Source organism: Podarcis tiliguerta (genome assembly GCF_965153285.1).
Source record: "Podarcis tiliguerta genome assembly, chromosome: 9".
NCBI classification, from domain to species: domain Eukaryota; kingdom Metazoa; phylum Chordata; class Lepidosauria; order Squamata; family Lacertidae; genus Podarcis; species Podarcis tiliguerta.
The window spans coordinates 75033857-75051745 of NC_139542.1; the positions used below are offsets into that span (position 1 = coordinate 75033857).

General features: G+C 46.6%; 2 protein-coding genes across 8 annotated transcripts in view; one reads left to right on the forward strand and one right to left on the reverse strand.

Moving 5' to 3' along the window:
- SCAPER (S-phase cyclin A associated protein in the ER) overlaps window positions 1-14054 on the reverse strand; it is a 195031-nt gene extending 180977 nt beyond the window's left edge. For 4 of the 7 annotated variants that reach the window (XM_083398951.1, XM_083398947.1, XM_083398946.1 and 1 more), the window contains exons 1-4: window positions 13773-14054; window positions 8994-9069; window positions 3850-3967; window positions 2670-2740 (exon numbers count right to left, since the gene is read on the reverse strand). In XM_083398951.1, the coding sequence (XP_083255077.1) occupies window positions 2670-2740; window positions 3850-3967; window positions 8994-9069; window positions 13773-13828 (321 nt within the window). In that variant the 5' untranslated portion in view covers window positions 13829-14054. Of the gene's footprint in view, window positions 1-2669; window positions 2741-3849; window positions 3968-8993; window positions 9070-11956; window positions 12016-13368; window positions 13477-13772 lie in introns of those variants that run through there. The other 3 variants (XM_083398950.1, XM_083398948.1, XM_083398949.1) reach the window with 3 other exon arrangements.
- Window positions 1-17889, forward strand: part of LOC310657902 (uncharacterized protein) — a 139095-nt gene that overhangs the window by 78470 nt on the left and 42736 nt on the right. The window lies entirely within an intron of this gene.

The following is a 17889-nucleotide window of genomic DNA, read 5'->3' on the forward strand; positions in this document are numbered from 1 at the left end:
AGACAAATACCGTATTTTTCGTCCTATAGGGCGCACCGGCCCATAGGACGCACCTCGTTTTTTGGGGGGGAAATGAATAAAAAAAATTTATTTCCCCCCCTCAGCTGCGGCTGCCGCCCCAAGCCTTGCGGACACCCGCCAGAAGCAAGGGGAGCCCTCTGGAGGGCTCCCCGTGCTTTGGGCGACAGGCTGCCGCCCCAAGCCTCGCGCGCTCGGCGGGACCTCCCGTCGGGCGCGCGAGGCTTGCGGACACACCCCCGAAGCACGGGGAGTCCTCCGGAGGGCTCCCCGTGCTTCGGGCGGGAGGCTGCCGCCCAAGCCTCGCGCGCTCGGCGGGACCTCCCGTCGGGCGCGCGAGGCTTGTGGACACACCCCCGAAGCACGGGGAGTCCTCCGGAGGGCTCCCCGTGCTTCGGGCGGGAGGCTGCCGCCCAAGCCTCGCGCGCTCGGCGGGACCTCCCGTCGGGCGCGCGAGGCTTGTGGACACACCCCCGAAGCACGGGGAGTCCTCCGGAGGGCTCCCCGTGCTTCGGGCGGGAGGCTGCCGCCCAAGCCTCGCGCGCTCGGCGGGACCTCCCGTCGGGCGCGCGAGGCTTGCGGACATGCCCCCGAAGCACGGGGAGTCCTCCGGAGGGCTCCCCGTGCTTCGGGCGGGAGGCTGCCGCCCAAGCCTCGCGCGCTCGGCGGGACCTCCCGTCGGGCGCGCGAGGCTTGCGGACATGCCCCCGAAGCACGGGGAGTCCTCCGGAGGGCTCCCCGTGCTTCGGGCGGGAGGCTGCCGCCCCAAGCCTCGCGCGCTCGGCGGGACCTCCCGTCGGGCGCGCCAGGCTTGGGGACACTCGCCCGAAGCACGGGGAGTCCTCTGGAGGGTTCCCCGTGCTTCGGGCGGCAGGCTGCTGCCCGCAAGCCTTGTGAGCCTGTGGGAACTCCCACAGGGCTTGCAAGGCTTGCGGATAGCTTCCTGAAGCCTGGGGAGCGAGAGGGGTCGGTGCGCACCGATGCCTCTCGCTCTCCCGGCTTCAGCGAAAGCCTGCATTCGCCCCATAGGACGCACACACATTTCCCCTTCATTTTTGGAGGGGAAAAAGTGCGTCCTATGGGGCGAAAAATACGGTACTACCCTTTGTTTTTATCATTTTAACCATCAATACCACCTTTTTCTTTAAAATGAAAAATGGGGTCGTGACCACGTATAACTGCTCCACTTGGTTAGCTCCATTACACTCACCATAGATGACACATACAAGGGATCTGACCAACACATGTGGCAACTGAGACGCACAGACAGGAGACATGTCCCAACTCACACAGAGCTCCAGGAAGTTATCAATGACTTGCAAACTTGCAGACAATATCTTCGGTTTCTTTCATGTGTTCATATGAAGCAGGCTTCTACTTGCTAGTAAGTGGGACTGCAGACTAAGATTAAATGAAGAATTGGGGGCTGGGAGGTTAAGGAAAAGTTTATTTTAAATCCCACAGTATAAGTCATGACTTATCTGGGCTGCTGTTTCCACCTTCTGTGATGCAAAGCTTCTCATCGCCCAAGTCTATCACTTAGGAACTGCTGAAAAACTAGCCTCAAGGAGACACTCAAGTCAACAAGAAGGTATTGCCTCCAAACCCCAGCGATCTTAGACGATGATGAGAGAAGAGCTGTTACTGGAGGCAGCATTGAGCCTGAGGCCTGCTTCCTGGTTGGCATCCCAGGAGCCTGTTAACATGTGCAGCACACACTTGTCTCTGTAAGCCTTGAACAGTTGCTCAGCTGGCAAGAACCCACCACATAGGATTAAGGGAAGAATAAAAGGGAGGTAAGGAACACAGAGAACACTTAGAAGGGCAGGTGCTAAAAACTATTTTTAGAAAATTAAGGGGTTGGGTTTCAAGATGATCGTTGACACATGCCTCTTTTCCCCACCCAAGGAGAACATCCGTAATTTCACAAAGCATGGTAGAATCAAGAGAACACTAGGCACTCAGTGATCATTATTTCACAGAAAGGACTATTTCTCACAAATGACAGATGAGACAACAATCCTGCATATTGCTTCAGACAGTGAAGGGAGGTCACATGATTAAATAGTCTTCAATACCTCAGGTCACATGAATTTATTATTTATTTGCTTCATTTATCTCGAGGTGGCATATATGGTTCTCTCCCTCCTCCTTTAATCTCTGTGAGGTGGGCTAGACTGAGAGGCAGTGACTAGCCTAGGGTCACCTAGTAAGGCCAAGTGGGAATTTGAACCCTGGTCTTCCAGGTCCTAGTCCGACACTCTAACCACAATGCCATGTTGCTTAATATACTTTCTTGTTCCATACCTGTTACCTGCAGCTTTCTGGTAAAATGGAATAATAATAACAACAAAAATTATTTAAACCCTGCCCTGGTTTGCCTTATGGCTCATGTGAAGAGACTGCACGCACATTCATAAAGCTTCTTCATACCTCAGCTTAACTGGCATATGATCATCCAAACACAATGCCAACAAACCAAACACTGAAATAAAACTGCTTTGTGGAAGGATGGGAATGGCTTAAGATATATTTTATCTCCAGTACAGTTGAACAAAACATTCCAAATGAAGCATTTAAGTTTTGTTTCAGAACACATTACTTTTCTAGTGTGGTAAGAAGAGCAACCCAACAAGAAAACTTGCATGTACCTGTTTAGTAGTTTTATGAGTTCCCTGAGTTATTCTTTTGGATTTCCCTCCTACTTGCCATTTTTGTTTTCCTGTGAAAAGAAAACAGCATTTGAAGCAAGCAATAATTCCGTAATGCTTACATTGGATATGGTAAACCTGCGGTCCTCTAGATCTTGCTCGACTTTTTAAACTCCATCAGCTCCAACCAGAATGGACAGTAGTTAGTTAGGGTGCTGGAAATCAACATCCAACTTCACTGGCATTTATATGACCTTTTCATAAATCTAACAACTCTTGAGTTCCTTCATGCCTAGCAGATGGGTTGCATTTTTATCGGATTTTGGCAAAAATTAAAGGAGAAGAGGTGGGGGGGGGGAGCTTAATGGTATGCATAGCTCACAACCCCAGGCTCTCTCCAATTTTAGTAAAATCATACTCTGTAAAAATGGCAACTATGTAAGACATGTCAAGGAGAACATTCCACTCCATAATTAGAGCACTAATTTGGGGGTATACAGTTTTGCTGGTGCTCAACCTTTTCTTGCTTTTATAGTTCTAGCTGCATGCCTTATGGGGGGGGGACTGACAGGCATAATAAGAATACAGTACAAGCGCTGCTGGAGCAGACCAAAGGTCCATCTAGTTCAGTGGTTTCCAACTGGTGGTCCGCAGACCCAAGAGGATCTGCATAACCCACCCAGGCAGTCCATGGCACCATTCACACAACCAAAACTACCATAGAGATATAAACATTTTCAAACGTAGGGGGTCCATGGCTTGGCTTTTGTGAAACACAGGGGCTGCAGTATTTAGCTAATTGGGAACCACTGGTCTAGTCCATTATCACCCTGTGTGACAGAGGCCACTCTCCAGATACATCAGAAGCAAGACGTGAATGTGGCAACCGTCTTCTCCTGCTGTTGCCTGCCATGCCCAGCAACTGGTGTCCAGAGGCTTACGACCTCTGAATATGGAAACAGTATACAGCTATTGACAGACTTTTCCTCCATGACTTCATCTAATCCCCCTTTAAGCCATCTAAAACAGTGACCACAACTAAATCATGTGATGGCGAATTCCATTAAGTTAAAGTACACCACATTGGAACTTTCCTTTGCCTGTCCTGAACAGAATGCCAATCTGTTTCACTGGCATAATTACTTGCTGAACATAAATATGATCCATGGTTAATGCATACCATCATCCTCTTTGCTTTCCAAGGGCACACTCCATGCAATCAGGTTCCTTGCTGTGCGACCCTCTTCAGCCACAATTTTTCTAACCTTGTCATGACTATTTGAACGCTGGAAGGAAGCCTGAAAAGAGAGGGAAATTGTTTCACTAACAGCACAATAATCCTATCCATACTACACCTTATTCAATGAGGATTACTCTAAAGGGCATAGGATTGCAGTCATTGGATTGGGTTGGTTCCAATTCAATGCTAAACCATGGTTTGAGCTAACCTTCCTTTACTCAAGTGGTGATTCATGCTCCAGCTGTATAAGAAAAAATATTGTTTATGCCTTCCCTAAGAGTACCTAGATGCAGCCTCCATGGACTGAGCAATGTCCCAAGGCATGGTTTGTCGGTTATGACACTTTATCAAAAACCACAATGTGCCCACACTGGGGTTTGCAAATTAGCTTTAAAGCATTATTTTATATCCTGAGTTATCAGCCATTGGCAAATCATAGTTTACTGTTACTTCTGAACCATCTCTTAAGTCTTCGGTCACTAATATATTTTTTCTGATCAATAAAAAAACCACACACAAAAGTTTTATATAACTGTTATTTTATACACCAGCCACAAAGATCTACAATGGGTGGCTAACCTGTGGCCCTACAGATGTTACTAGACTCCAATTCTAATCAGTTCCAGCCAGCATAGCCAATGGTCAGAGAAGCTATGAGAGCTATAGTCTAAAATATTAATTAACAAGTTAATAATTAAGCTCAAGCAAATACATTCAGATACGTGTAATGAAACAGTTGCACATATAAAACCCCTCAGCAAGAGACTTTTCCAAGCAATAATGGATGGGGCGAAATGCAGAATACGAAGAGGACATACTGCGCTATGTTGATAATTTTTATATTTTATTTCACCTCCAATCATTTTCTAGTGTCTTGATTTCAAAGCCACAGTGTGCCATCTAGTGTCATGCAGAAGAACTCAAACAGGCATCTCTGAGCTGCTTCTTTCACAATGTTTTGCTTTCCCAAATTTTTGCAAACGGTGGAACTGTCACTATTCACAATTCTGCACATTTTAGATATGCTTCTCAAGTTCCTTAACATGAACTGAACCATCTCCATCCAATATTTCTCCCCAGAAGGACAGCATTGTTATAATTTGACAGTACTCTAAACACCAGACATCTTTGTTGCCCAGAGAAAGAACATTACATAAATGCATTTGGTTGTGAAAGCAAAATAGGCACAAACAGGTTAGTGTAGTGCGACTGCTGGCTCCCAACAAACCACAATTTGTAAACAGGGAGCCAGTATAAAAATATGTGAACCCTCTCCTCTGTTAAGATAACTATGTTTCCAGTGTTAAGATAACTTTCCAGTGCTAACTACGGTGTCATGCTATGAGTGCAACCTGACAAAACCATGGTTAACATAAGCCAATTCTCTTATAACCATGTTTCACAAACCCACTTCAAACAACTGGTGTCAATCTTTGGTTTGCAAGGAAACCATGGTTTGCCTTGGCACATATGAGACCACAGTTAAATACCAGTATGGAAAGGACAGGAATGAAACTGCACATATCAAGACCATCTCCTTAACTGAAAACTATGGTTTGTCAGGACCCAACATTAATTCTGCACCAGGTGAAATGATTCTGCAAAAGAATCAAAATCCTTAATGCAAGGTCAAGGTGGGAGCTGGAAAGGCATTCACATGTTACTCAAACCAAGCTGGAACACTGCAGTTTGCTATATTGAAATTATACCTTATAAATCACACTCTTTTAAAAAAAGGTGTAAGAAGGGACATTCTAGACTTTACACAATACAGGGCTGTGCAATATTAACCATTAATATCAGGGTTTTTTCTGCGACACCTAAAAACAAGACACTGTATGATATGTAACAAACTTGACAATGTAGAAACTGCTCCTAGGCTTACCATCTAGGCAAACAGAGAAATAAAGGAGGAGGTAAGGAAAGACAACTGAAGAAGCAAGTAGAATTGAGTTGGAAATTCTCAGGTGAGAACTTTCAGCTTGAAATTTCTGGGGAGGAAGAGAGTGGATTTGTTTATCTTCTTGGAAGGATAGAACTCAGGGAAAATTTGACAAGACAGGGTTTCTTAAAAACTGCTTGACTGAGGCAAGGGCAGCTGCCCACTTCTAAGCCAAGCAGTCTAAAGGAGCAGAGGAGGAACAAGCTGTATTGGCGCCTTGACAATGCAGCTTGTTTCTCCCTCTTTGCTGGTATGAGGACTGAGTGGGATGGCGGCTTCACTCGGCAGTATGTTGTGGGTGAAACCGCAGCCGCTCCTGAGTCCCCCTGCCTCCAGCACTTGGCTGCAGCTTGTTTCTCCCTTGCTGTGCTGGGAGCTGGTGAGAGAGGGACTCAGGAGAGGTGGCGGTTTCACTCGCGACATACCGCCGAGTGAAGCCGCCATCGCGGTCCACCCCTCATACTGGTCCTGGGTGATATATCAATACATTGTCCAGGCCTACTGGCTACTGTGTTGGTAGTCGTTATGGGTCATAGAATCAACTTACCATATTTTTCGCTCTATAAGACTCACTTTTTCCCTCCTAAAAAGTAAGGGGAAATGTGTGTGCATCTTATGGAGCGAATGCAGGATGCGCAGCTATCCCAGAGGCCAGAACAGCATGAGCGATCGCTGCGCAGCAGTCCCTTTCACTGTTCTAGCTTCTGGCTTAGCCGGACAAAGCCTCTTCAGGGCAGGGGGAGCCTTCATCCCGCTGCCCTGAAGAGGCTGTGCGCGGCTATCCCAGAAGCCAGAACAGTGAAAGGGACTGCTGCGCAGCGATCGCTCTTGCTGTTCTGGCTTCTGGGATTCAGAATATTTTTTTTCTTTTTTTCCTCCTCCAAAAACTAGGTGCGTCTTATAGCCTGGTGCATCTTATATAGAGCGGAAAATACGGTATTTTTCTTTTAACACTATTGTTGCTATGCAGGGTGGAAGGAACAGAGAGCCTCTCAGTCACCGCTAATTGTAACACCACCACCCAGAACACCCCAGACATATTCTGGGAAGGATAAAGACAGTTGCCACAAAAAAGGCAGCAGCTGCTGCTGCTGCTGCTATCTCCCCACTCTTTCCTGAATGCATTACACAACTTAAGGGGCATTTGGGGTGGGGGTGGATGGGACAGAAAACGCTGATTGCAAGTTGGCAGCTATCTCCACTGCTACTGCAATCAGCAGCCCAAAAGCAGGAGGAGGAATCAAAGATCCACCGCTGCTACCGCCTTGGCTGTAAGCCCTCCAAGCAATACAACAACAAAAAAAGCTGATCACTTGGCACACCACCCATCTCAGTTAAAAGTGCAGTGAGTTAGAGAAGGGGTGGTAAAATAGATTATGTCCAGGTCACAGTTCCTCAACCTGGTGCCCTGCATGTTTTTCTGGGCTGCAACTCCACCTCATCTCTAACCACTGACCACCAGGGATTATTGGGGTTGGAGTGCAGTAGCAACTGCAGGGCACCAGGTGAGGAAAGACTGCTTTCGTCACTTCTGAAGGAAGTTGAGGGACTGAAGAATTGAATATTTGGTGGCAAGGAGTTCCACAGATAAACGGAGGTCAAAGAAAACAGACAGAGGCATGAGGCAGCAGATGACCGTGCATAGTAAGTCACACAAGGAGCCCCGAACCAGCTCAACCCATGAACCAGGCACTTGAGAATACAGCAGGCAGTAATTCCAATGATCAGCATAGGAACTGAGGCAAAGTTTGTCTGCTCTTTGCCTAACTTTGCCCACACGAGACTCAGGGATAGTTAGAATTGTTCATGCATTGAGGAAAAACATATTGTGTGAACTAGCTGCAATTTCTATCTGAGACAGGGAGTGGGTGTCTTCCAGAGACTGCTGAACTTGATGGGTAAGGACTTTGCCTCGATCTCTCCATCATTTTGTTGATAAAAGACAGATCTGTGAGGGACTGGAAAGGATCCATTCTTCACAATGCTTTCAAAAAGCCTTTCAAATATAAACAGTGTGATTCCTGTTGTTTATAAAACTGTGGCAAATGGCCACACCAGATTTTAAGATGCATTAAAATACTTGTTGTGACATGTTCTTTATTATGTATTTTGTATTCTCATTTTGTATTTTTATGTTGTGAACCGGCCTGGGATCTTTGGATGAAGGGTGGTATACAAATTTAAATAAATAAATAAATAAATAAATAAATAAAGGCAATTTCTTAGGCAAACGTTGGTTCTCTTTTCATAAATAGCAATTTTCAAAATCTCTATGGTAATATATATGTGCTTTTGTCATAAGAAAAAAACTTTCCTCACCAGAGACATGGCTACAGCACTTTCAAATAGAACATCTCATGAATAAAAACAATTTATTATGTTTAAAAGTTACTAGACCACTAACTGCATTTGAAGGTTTATGTGAAGAGGTTAATTCTGTGAGGAGGGCACTGTTTTTGCAGCTAACAACAACCAAAAATGTAATAAAACCATCATGAACAGTTTAAAACTAGAAACGTTCACAGTATATGTGTGTGTAGAGCAGCTAAACATTGCCCATCCCTAAAAGAAAGGACATAATATGCATCACTGGTGGGGAAAATTTGATGAAGAAGTTTTAGGATTTGGTGCAAGCTAGCATAAAAGATATAAAATTAAAGTTATGACCTTTTAACAACACAACTAGGTTATAGCAATGCATCTATAAGAAATGAATTCCAAATTTGTTTAACAGTTGCCTGATTCCTAATAGTGCAAAATGTGAAAATCCATCAAAACATAGAAAGGGACTGGGTTAGAAAGAAAGAAAAAGGATTAGTAGTGATCAGTTAACACAGCAAAGAAGGATTCAGCAGCAGGGGAAGAAATCAGATTATAGAATCACAGATTGGTATAGTTTGAAGGAACCTCAAGGGGCATCTAGTCCAACCCACTTCAATGTAGGAATCACAACTAAAGAATTCCTGGTAGAAGGCCATCCAACCTCTGCTTAAAAACCTTCAGTGAAGAACAGTCCACCACCTTCCAGTTTCATGGAAGACTGGTAACTATTACCCACATATGTGGAAACTAAAACTGTGAACTAGGACAAGCCAAACAAGTTAAGATCCTAAAATATGGCCATAGTAGACATACAACTTACCATCATGTTATAACTGTCTTCTACATCAACCGGTTCATTTATCACATTTTTTGCTGACCCCATGAAGTCATCATAGCTGTTTAATATAAAAGAGAAACATTTAATATTCAAGTCACAAGCATCAGGAATTCCTAAAGTTGCAAAGTCAACTAACATTTACACCCAGGCACCAAATTCAATTATACTGCTAGTGGACCACAGTTTGCTGGCCTAGCAGATAATTCCTTAGACTAGTCACACTGACCGCCATGCTAGCAAGACTATGGTATTAGACTAACAATGATGGGGCACTACGCTGCTGTTACAGAGACAAACATGAATGAACAATGCATTTTATTCATTAACAACCAGAGTAATCACCACTAGAAAACTACAACTTGGGGAAGCATAGATATAAGAAGATTGCAATCAAATAAGCATCATGTTTCAATTCTTACATTTAAAATATCCATGACAATGTCCCACATTCATAACACTGCCCTAAGCCACCTTTAGGTAAAGGTAAAGGGACCCCTGACTGTTAGCTCCAGTCGTGGCCGACTCTGGGGTTGCGGCGCTCATCTCGCTTTATTGGCCGAGGGAACCAGCGTACAGCTTCCGGGTCATGTGGCCAGCATGACTAAGCCGCTTCTGGCGAACCAGAGGAGCACAGAAACGCCGTTTACCTTCCCACCGGAGCGGTACCTATTTATCTACTTGCACTTTGACGTGCTTTCGAACTGCTAGGTTGGCAGGAGCAGGGACCGAGCAACGGGAGCTCACCCCGTCGCGGGGATTCAAACCGCCAACCTTCTGATCGGCAAGTCCTAGGCTCAGTGGTTTAACCCACAGCGCCACCTGCGTCCCTTATAAGCCACCTTTAAACCAGGATTAATACTGTCATGTCTTGAGAACAAACCACTCTATTCTTCTCACATTTTAGTTGCTTCTATAACTGAACAGGATTTAAAAATATTTCTCCTTGCATGGTATGATTTTATCGGAAGAAACTCCTAATATGCAAATAGACAACCAAGGATAAATCAAGAGGTGGTAGCTATCTGTATGAAAGGTAAGAGGAGGACCTTCAATTCTACTAATGGGAAAAGATCATCAATTGTGGTGGTGCTGAGTACAACATACCTAGCAATACCCTTAAACAAACTAGGCACCTCAACTCTTTATTATAATCATTATTTTGCTTTACATCTTATTGTTTCTATTTCCCACACCCTCATGACATTAGGCCTAAGACATCCCTTCTGGAATAAGTGGGGTTTACCAAACTTTTCCAACTCTTTTCTCTTAGGGACTGTTGTTGATTCCAGAATGGATACAACAATGAGATCTATTGTTGAATTTAATTTATGCTAATTTACATTTCTGAAAACTTAATGTATAAAACAAAACAACATGGGTCAAGGATGCAGCTAAAACGTCAGGTTTTCAAAACTGCAACTGCAATAAGCACTGGGTTGTGTTCAAATATCCTACACCGAATGTAAATTGCTGTTTTGCTGCTGACTACCATTATTTCCTTGGCACACTCCAAAACAGTAAGATTGCTTTATCTTGGACTTTTCTTGCTGCAAAAACACACAATGAAATGGAAAGCAAAACACTAAATCATAGTTCCATAGAAGCAACAAAACACCTCATTTTGCTCAAGAGATATATATTTGAATCATTCAACTTGGTGCAACAGACGGAACCATACAAGCAAACACAAATTTGGCCTTCATTTTTTTTTCATTTTTCCTCCAATGAACCGAAGAGGACACATAGCTGCTCAATTCACAACGTGCATCAGACGAAACAGGCTTTTGCCTATGAAAGCACATGCCATGGAGCAGCTCAAACATGAGGCAGGAGAAGCCCACTGGGGAGGGGGCAGCCAAGAATGAGAGCATGTGCAGAATTTGACACACTGATTGCAGCCCTCACAGCTTTGTCCCATTATCCCTCCTCTGGTGGAAAGGAGCTAAGGTGGCACTATTACCTGAAAGCACCACACTAGAAAACCTGCATCGTCTTTCAGACTCTTTTCGGCCAACAGTCTTCAATACTAGCATCACAGTGCCAATCTACAATAAAACAGCAACTCAGAAAGGATATTGTTGAGCTGGAAAGCACTGAGAAAGGGGCAGCCAAAATAACCAAGGAGCTAGAACAACTACCCTATATGGAAAGGTTACTACTGGGGCTTTTTAGCTGAGAGAAAAGGTCAGTTAGTCCTTTTTCACACAGCGCATAGTTAAACTATGGCATCACTACCACAGGATAAAGTGTTGCCCACAAACTTTGATGGCTTTAAGATGGGGTTAGACAGATTTCTGGAGGATAAAGCTATCAATGACTACTACCCAGGATGGCTGTGTACTACCTCCAGTATTGGAAGTGGCATACCTCTGGGTATCAGTTGTTGGGAATCACAAGTCAGGAGAGTGGTCTTCCACTCAGGGCTGTCTTTCTTCCACAACCTTTATATATAGCTTTATTGTAATAAAATGCCTAAGCAGTTTACAAAAATCAACTTGATGCTGAACTAGATGGGCCTCTGGCATGATCCAGCAGGGGTCTCCTAACATTCTTAAGATGCTGCCAGACTCTCAGATTAGCCAGGGTCTTTGAAAAGAACTGGTTAATCTAGGAAGCTGTAGAAGCGCCTCCCAGGATAATCTTCCACCAGATGAGACAGAAGAAAGAGTGGCAATGCAGGTGCATCAAGTGGAAGGCTGAGCTGCAGAAGGTGACAAGGCACGGGAGCAAGGAGACAGTGCCTGTGAGCACTGCTAAAAACATGCAAGGAGCAAGGGGAGGGGCTGACGGGGTGGGAGGCGGAAGAGGCTGACCAAGATGTATGAGGGAGGGTGCCGTGCAACAAAACATCTAATGCCTCCCTAGTCATGCCATGATGAACTAATACAAACTTTTAAGTGCCACAGCACTGTCTATAGGAGGAAGAGGAAAAGTGCTGTTCATACCATGAAAGGCAAAGTTATGTCCGTTATGGGACTTTTAGTCCGGATAAAGTGTGCAGCCACTTTTGGAGAAAGAAAGAAAATATATACATATCAAGTTATGGAATGAAAACATTTAGTGTGTTCCCAACCCACCCCCTCAGGTAGGCATTGCTTATGTGCAAAGAATCACTAGTGCCTCAATAACAATAACAAAGGTATTAGCATTTTTTTAAAAAAAGAAAGGGGAGCGTGCAGAACAGTATTCCTCAGCAACTCAATTATCCTGGCTTCAACCACCACCTTCAGCACCTTTCCTCGAGCAGCAACTGAGTCTGAAAGTACCAGAGGCCGCTGGAAGAATCAGTCCAAAAATCACACAACCATTTCAAGCACTTTAATGATAGCTCTGGAATCTCCTTCTGCTTCAGTTAATGCACATTTATCACGATTCACAAATTACACTTCCCCCATTTTAGCTGGAGAGGTTGTGGTGATATGTAATGCAAGGAAATGGTTCCATACTTGTCTACCTAGGATAATGAACATACTGTTCTGCAGCTGGTAAGAAATGCAATCCCATGATGACATGTTTGGTGACGATGTAACAGGGTATAAACTCCTTTTCTGTGTTACCTACTCTCCCTCCAGTTGCTTCATCATTCCTTTTTTCAATAAAATTGGCAGGCAGGACTGCGGAGGGAGGAGATGTACCTTTTATCAGTACAGGTTTCCCTTCTGGAGGAAATTTACAAAACCCTTACCAATTTCACCAATGCCTTAAGTGCGTTTCTTTTGAAAACAGTTTATTAAGGGGACAACTACATAGACCAGAAATGGAAGCGTGTATACACTTTTTTTGATTAAAAAGAATGACATGGCTTTCACTCAGCAGTGACCATTTAATGAAAAATCACCACAGAGTGTGGGAAGGTGAGTGAAACGCTTGTTCACATACACTCTGGAACATAGATAAGCAGGAGGAACTGGGTAAAGGAGGCATGTCATGGCTATCAACCAGAACCAAAGTCCTATTGTTCCTCGGTCATTTTTGCTTCCAGACTTACAAGGCTGCCCCTCTGAAATATGCCCCTATTGCTTGTGACACCCCCGGCATTCAGCCAAGAAGCCCACTGCGCCTTAAAAGCACGACGTGCCTGTCATGTCTTAACCGTCCACAACTGGATGAACCAGGGGTCAGCAACCTTTTTCAGCTGTGGGCCGGTCCACCGTCCCTCAAACCATGTGGCGAGATGGACTGTATTTTTTTTTTGGGGGGGGGGGGAATGAACGAATTCCTATGTCCCACAAATAAGCCAGACACAAATAAGCACACATTCTACTCATGTAAAAACACGCTGATTCCCGGGCCGTCCGCGGGTCGGCCTGAGAAGGCGATTGGGCTGCCTCGGGCCGCCAGGCCTTAGGTTGCCTACCCCTGGGATAGACCGTGCCCGCAATGCTCTTCGGTTAGTGTTTAAGGCGCCCGAGAGCGACCCCTCCTCCCGGCCTCGACACCTGCGCTTGAGCCTCCGTTGCTCGTGCCACACGCAGAGGCGAAGGGGCTCCCCGGCCTCTCCGGGAGGCGCCCTGAGGGCAGCGGGGTTTGGCTGCCACCACTATTCCTTCTCAGTGTTTCCGCAGGGAGACGGGGAAGGCAAGGCAGGAGCCCTCCTCCTCCTCCGCCCGCCTCCGGGCCTCAGCTGCCGGGCTGAGGAGGCGGGCGAGGCCCAGAGGCGCAGCCCTCCCGGGGCGGCCCGGCAGAGGGACCGGCGCGCCGCCATCTTGCTTCCCGCCCCTCCGACTCCGCCCGCCCCTGCGGCGCCGCGGGGCCACTTACACGCGCCTCCTCGCCGCGCCGTTCCGCCTGCGTGCGTCCCGCCGCTGTGACGTCATCTCGTCCCGCCGGTTGCCGGTGCGGCGACGAAAGGCGCTCGCGGGGCAAGCGCCTGCCCCTCCCCCCGGCTCGAGGGGAGCCGACTGAGCGTGCGCGGCGAGCTCTGCGCGTGCTCCGTGGGGCTGCCGAAGCCGCCTCGGACTTTGCTTTCCCGCTCTCCTTTGCCCACTTCTGCCCCCACGGAGCGTGCGCGGCTGGCTTTCCGGGCATGCGCCGCAGCGTCGCCCCAAGGCGCGCGCCCGCCCCTTCGCCGCACGAGGGAGAAGGAGGCGCGAGAAGCAGGCGGGAAAGCCGGGGCCCCGGGGGCCGAGCTCTCCTCCCCTCGCCGCTCCGGGCCAAGGTGCTGCCCGAGGAGCGCCAGGATGAGGCCCCGGCCCCGCCGGCCTCTGGCGCGCGCTCTCCGTAGCGGAATAGTTGGGTGCCCCGCATCCCTCCCTCGCGGGACCGCCCTTCGAGCCGAGCCACCGGGGCCAGTGGCCAGGCAGGCCAGGCCTCTTTCAAAGCCATCTGGGTTGGCGGCCGTCCCAGCCTCTTGCGGGAGCTGCGTGACTCGGGGGTCTCTGCCCATTAACAGAGGGCTCCTGAAAGCCAGTGTGGTGGGTGAGAGCGGTGGACTCGTAATCTGGGGAAGCGGGTTCGCGTCTCCGCTCCTCCACATGCAGCTGCTGGGTGACCTTGGGCCAGTCACACTTCTCTGAAGTCTCTCAGCCCCACTCACCTCACAGAGTGTTTCTTGTGGGGGAGGAAGGGAAAGGAGAATGTTAGCCGCTTTGAGACTCCTTCGGGTAGGGATAAAGCGGGATATCAAATCCAAACTCCTCTTTTTCTTCTCTTACCTGGAAGGAGGGAAAGGCGTGGAAGGCCAGGAGGAGGCGCCGCTGCTGCCCCCGCTGCTTCATCAGTCTCTCCAGCTGACTGCCCCTCGCGCTCAGGAGCAACAGCCATTTGACTTTGGGCCCCGTGGCAGCAGCAATGGTGGCATGGAGTGGAAAGGGGAGGGTTCAATGGGTTACCATGGGGGAAACGGAGTGGGGTGGGCGAGTGCTGCAAGCAGGGGGCAGTCTCCACTATACCCACGTTTGTAATGTGATCAGGGGGGTCAGAAGGAAAGGAAACGCAAGGACAGATAGTGGCAATTATAGCTAGAAGAATGTGTGCAAAATAAGTACAGTGTCTCTTGCAAAAACAGTAATAGGTGACAAAACAATCAACTTGGCATCTTTAAAAAAGGCATTTCCTCTTCACTCACACAGGAGGCAATGCTTCTTCCAAAAGGCACCTCCAGTTTTTTTAAGCAACCAAAATATATTTAATTAGCTGACAGCTCTAAAGAGTAGGTTTTCTGTTTATCACAAACAAGGCAACCCTTCTTATTGCTAGGATCATCGGTGCTTTAGGGTACGCATTCCCCTAAACATTTTGTGAATCTTTGTACTTTTTTCTCGAGTCAAAATGACAGTACCCCTAAACATTTTTAAGAAAAAAAGCACTGGCTAAGATCACTTTTCAAACTTTAGGTTTCCATGTAATGGGAAGGAATGCAAATTCGGTTTTGTCATTTGCTGACATTTTCCTCCAACACGTAAATCTGCCTCATTGTTCTCACCCATCTGATTCCTGCCAGTACTTCATGCATTCCCACTCATGTTAGTGTCAAAAGAACCAGGAAAAGCATGAGCTCTAGAAAATTCAATACAGTGTTAAGAGAACAACAAATGAGCACTGTAGCCTTGTAAGATCATTGGACTATTTTAGAATTTATGAATGCTAACGTTAAAAAATCACAAAACAGATCTTGGCTTACCTGCTAAGGATGGCTGTAAAGAGGAAAGTTGCTTTTGTTGCTAAGGAGATCTTGTTGAGCTTTGAGTAAACAAAGACAGCTTGAAAAGGCATTCAGTGTGAAAACACTGTTGCTTGCATCTTCTGACATTTCTTGGCTTAAAACTGGCTTTGTGCTACCTGTTTTTGCTATCCACCTTTCAAGTACAAATTCTAATGCAGATGTACATAAAAGTATTTATTGTCATCCTCGGAAGGGCTGCAGCTCAGTAGAAGAACATCTATTTTGCATGCAGAAGGTTCCAGGTTGTTAATTGTTGCTAATTAAATTTGAAGATTCATGTTCAACTTCTAGCATCTGTTGCCGCTCACTGTAGGCAGTACTGAGCTAGATGGGGCAATGGTCTAACCCAGGACGGGGGGTGGATTTTAAAGGGGTGGGCATCCAGGAAAAAAGGTCAGCAATCCCACCCACCATTGGACTCACCTTGGGAGAGTACTTGGAGGTGCAGGGATAACGATCAGCAGCCTTGGGAGACTGGATACATTGGTGGGGGGAGCATTTGGAGGTGCACTGGTACCTCAGTTTTCAAACAATCCGTTCCGGAAGACTGTTCAAGTTCCGAAACGGTCAAAAACTCAAAATAGAAACCGTGTTTCCTGTTCGACTTCTGAGGCGCATTCAAACACCGAAGCATTTACTTCCGGGTTTTCAGCGTTCAAGTTCCGAAACGTTTGTCAATGGAGACGTTCGAAAACCAAGGTACCACTGTACATGGGTTTAGCTTCACATGCTATCCCTGGAACATAATCCTGGCGTAAGTTGAGAGTCAGCTCTAACAATTACTTCATCACTAAAATACTTTGAGTCAAGTCATTGTTTATAACTATAGATGACAATATTGAAATCAGAAAAGTAAGTAACTCCTGTGCTGTCTGCACTGCTGACTCGAGGCCAGAGCTGAAGTGGCAGGGTGTTTTTTTTTAAATCCTCACAACAACTCTCTGAGTTGAGAGGTCCTAGAGCATGTTTCATAAAGATTTGAACCTGGGATCACATCCCCACCATGCTCTGTAAAGGCACATACCACTCTGACATGACTAGTTTGCAGACCAGAAATATCTTCTAGGCTTTGTATTAGGAAGCCAATTGCTCCCATGATGTAGAAGAGGCATTGAGATCCAGAACTGCTTTAGCCTTCAAAGTGTAGGCAATGTTTTCCCTAAAAACAGTCTTATCGCAGACCATTTTTTTCTTCATTCAAACCCATCACCCTCCAACTGATCCATCTAAGGCTATACTGAGCTGCAAAGTCTGCGGAAGGAAGCATGAAGTGCTCCAAAATCTCCTGGTAGAAGGCTGCGTTGACCCTGGACTTAATGAAGCACAGTGGACCAACACCAGCTATGACATGGCTCCCCAAATCTCTCTTCTGATGAGAGCAGCTTTTGCATCTCATTTGGAAACCAAGGACCCAGAATCTGGAGGAAGAATGGGGAGGCACACAATGCCAGATGCTTGAAGTCCAGTGTGAAGTTTCCACAGTATGTGTTGATTTGGGGAGCCATGTCATCAGCTGGTGTTGGTCCACTATGCTTCACTATGCTTTTCCTCCCTCTCCGAGTATCTACTAGTATTTTTTGCTCTATAAGACGCAAAAGACCATAAGATGCACCTAGTTTTTGGAGGAGGAAAACAAGAAAAAAAAATATTCTGAATCCCAGAAGCCAGAACAGCAAGAGGGATCACCGCGCAGCGATCCCTCTCGCTGTTGTGGCATCTGTGATAGCCGCACACGGTATTTTGAAATGTTTGTTTGTGAAACATTAAGTCGTCTCTTAAGATGTCATAACTAAATTCTGTTTCATGCTTCTTAATATCAAGGAGCAGGTTTTGTGGATACAATTGGACACCATTTTCAATCAAGAGGGCAGAGTGAAATTTTCAGAACTTTTAATCAATTTTTGCATGAAGGTTCCCAAAATGAAGGAGCAGGTCTTGGTCTATACCAGAGGTCGGCAACCTAAGGCCTATGGGCCGGAAGCGGCCCATGAGGGTTGCTTAACTGGCGCATGAGCCAGCCCCGAATTGAGCTGTCTGCTCAGCAAGTCCCCATGTGCTGCACAGTGTGGGGACTCTCTTCTGTGGCTCTGGAAATCGCTCCTGCGCGTGCCCAGATGCCGGAAATCACTTTTGTGCAGGTGCGATTTCTGGCGTCTGGGCATGCACAGAAGCGATTTCTGTACATTGGGATACAGCTGGATGCCAGATGGTGTG